This window comes from Merops nubicus, unplaced genomic scaffold, assembly GCF_000691845.1.
Source record: "Merops nubicus isolate BGI_N331 unplaced genomic scaffold, ASM69184v1 scaffold35839, whole genome shotgun sequence".
NCBI classification, from domain to species: Eukaryota; Metazoa; Chordata; class Aves; order Coraciiformes; family Meropidae; genus Merops; species Merops nubicus.
The window spans coordinates 11,420-13,907 of record NW_008632402.1 but is presented as its reverse complement, the minus strand read 5'-3'; the positions used below and the strand labels follow the sequence as shown (position 1 = coordinate 13,907).

Genomic DNA, 2,488 nt, shown 5'->3' with positions numbered 1-2,488 from the left:
ATTTTATTTTCCTCTTTTGGTATTAAACAGTGCCTATCCTCAGCGTTAATGGATTTGCCTGCACGATGGCCCTGTGTTAATCCTGCACGGTGGTCCTGTGTTAATCCCTACATCCCGAGAGTGGTCCCTGTGATGATGTTTGCCATCTCTGGGGAGTGGGTCAGGGGTCTCGTCCTGCTCCGGGCATAACCCCCCGCCGGCCCGGCTCCTGACCGACGGCAGGTGAAGAACCAAACACCCTAGCCGAACCTGGACAGATATAAACCCTCTCAGAATGTGGATGCCGTGCCTAATTATGGGATCTTTCCATTCTACATCCTTTCTTTGAACCTTTCTAAACCTCTCTGTCTGGAAACACATTCTAGCAAATTATGCAAGTGACTTTTAAACATCACTAGCACTTTGCCTAGTGCTTTCTTGCTTTGGGAAAATACTTACATCATCTTCTGTTCATGCTTCTCGTTGCTGTTGACAATCTTATTTCTACAGATTTCTGGTTATTAGGGTAATCTCTCCAAGTGCAGTGAAAAGCACTGTGGCTTTCATTGCTTGATTAATATTCAGAGAGGAATGAGAGTGCACATACAAGTCACTATCTCTGAGGTAGGCTTACACGTGTGGGTATTTCAAGTAACTCTTCTGTGTCAGGTAAGAAAATGGAGTAGGGAGCAATAATTTGTGCCTGTGTAGATTGCAGTTTCGATTTTCTTTATTTTATATCTGCATTTGGTTAACAATCTTTATTGGTTATTCTGATGAGATAGAGAATAAACGGCTGACCAGGAAAGAGGAGTTCAGCAATTAACCTGCATTTCAAAGACGTATTGTGCCTCTCTTGTTCCAACGAGGCAACATCTGGTTTGTGAACAGGCCATTGCCCTACATACCCTTCTCCTGTGCTGAGAGCGACACCCTTCTGAGGGGAGGTGCTGCAAAGGAGCGTTTATGTAAAGAAAGCAAGTGACTTTGAAGTGTTGTGTCCACACTGCTTGCACAGAAATAGACAGCTGAATGGTTCATCTTCACAGGCGAAATATCCAAAGAGAAATCTTCCAGTTTTGACCGCTTAGCTTTGTATCCAAAGTGAATGTCACCCACTTGCTCCTGATTTGCACCAAAGGAATAATAGATCAGTTGCAGCCCCTTCCCTGGCTGCTGCAGATACCAGTACATAGAATTGTGATTATCATTTTGACTGCATGTCAGAGTAGCATTCTCATCTTCTTTCACCACGAGACTTGAAGTTTGGGTGATTTTAGCTCCTGTAAGACAAAGCAAATTAAAAAAACAAACAAACAAACAAAAACAACGACCAAAAAAAAAAAAAAAAAAACCAAAAAAACCAAACAGTTGAGTTAACTACATTCTTCCAGCAGCAGAGCAGGTATCATAGTTCTACTGATGCCTTACTTGCTCCGAAGAAGTACATGGCCACACACCAAGCTGTCCACATCCTCATTTCTGCCTCAGTAGCTAGTGAGTATGCCCCTACAAGGGACCTATATTGGTCTGTTTCACATGTTTGGGGTTTTTTAAGCCAATAGCAGAGATCTCTGTAACAGCAAAACCTATGCTGAAAACCAAGTTCCTTCCTGCAAGAGATTTCAAGCAAACACTTTGAAGTATATCTGTTGAAAACATACAGAAAGTTTCAAACTGACTCAGGCAGAAATTTGTCTTATCAGACAGGATATTGTCATATATAACAATTGCCTTTTACCTTTTGATATTTTGTTTCCTGAATAAAACAGAAAATGTTTGGTGAAACAAGGTAATGCTTTTTTTTTTCTTTTCTTTTCTTTTCTTTTCTTTTCTTTTCTTTTCTTTTCTTTTCTTTTCTTTTCTTTCTTTTCTTTTCTTTTCTTTTCTTTTCTTTTTTTCCCTTCCCTTCCCTTCCCTTCCCTTCCCTTCCCTTCCCTTCCTTTTTTATTTCCTTTCCTTTCCAGTACTCAAATTTTTCATTTTGGAAAAAGAGCAAATACCATACATATGCATTACTTTTCTTCCTTCTCCACCTGTCAGAACAAGCATGCATGATCTTGTTTTGGGAAGAGCTTTGTATGAAAGCCTGTTGTAAAACCTTAATATAAGTAAAAACATATATCACTGGTTTGTTCCCTTCTGAAGCATCCTGTTTAAGTGGTATTCTGTTCCTCATTCTCCATCTAATTAATTCCACCCTCTAATCTGTCTCCTGAGGTTAAAGAATTTCCATTACTTCAACCATAAAAGAAACATAGTCTCAAACTATCTCGTGCACTTAAGACAAGACATGAAAATATATTCATATAGTTGGAATCACAGTGCAAAATTAAATACAGAGATCCATCTGGGTACTTAGACAGGTACCTGTTAAGACCTGAGAAATCAGGTAGCCAAATAGTGGCAAGGCTGCTGCAACTCCCTTTCCCTAGGTCCACCCACTAGCAAGGCTGCATGTGTCCTCCCAACAGGCAGACAAACCCATCCACAGTGCAGCCAGCCAGCC

At 40.6% G+C, this 2,488-nt stretch overlaps 1 gene segment (V, D, J or C); it reads right to left on the bottom strand.

The window, feature by feature from the left end:
* Positions 1 to 887: 887 nt before the first annotated feature.
* On the bottom strand, positions 888 to 1,459 carry LOC103780245 (the record flags this gene model as incomplete). The annotated part of the segment is given in 2 exon segments: positions 888 to 1,262; positions 1,411 to 1,459. Coding segments are annotated over 2 exon segments (424 nt in total), but the record flags the coding sequence as incomplete, so codon positions are not given.
* Between the last annotated feature and the right edge of the window lie 1,029 nt (positions 1,460 to 2,488).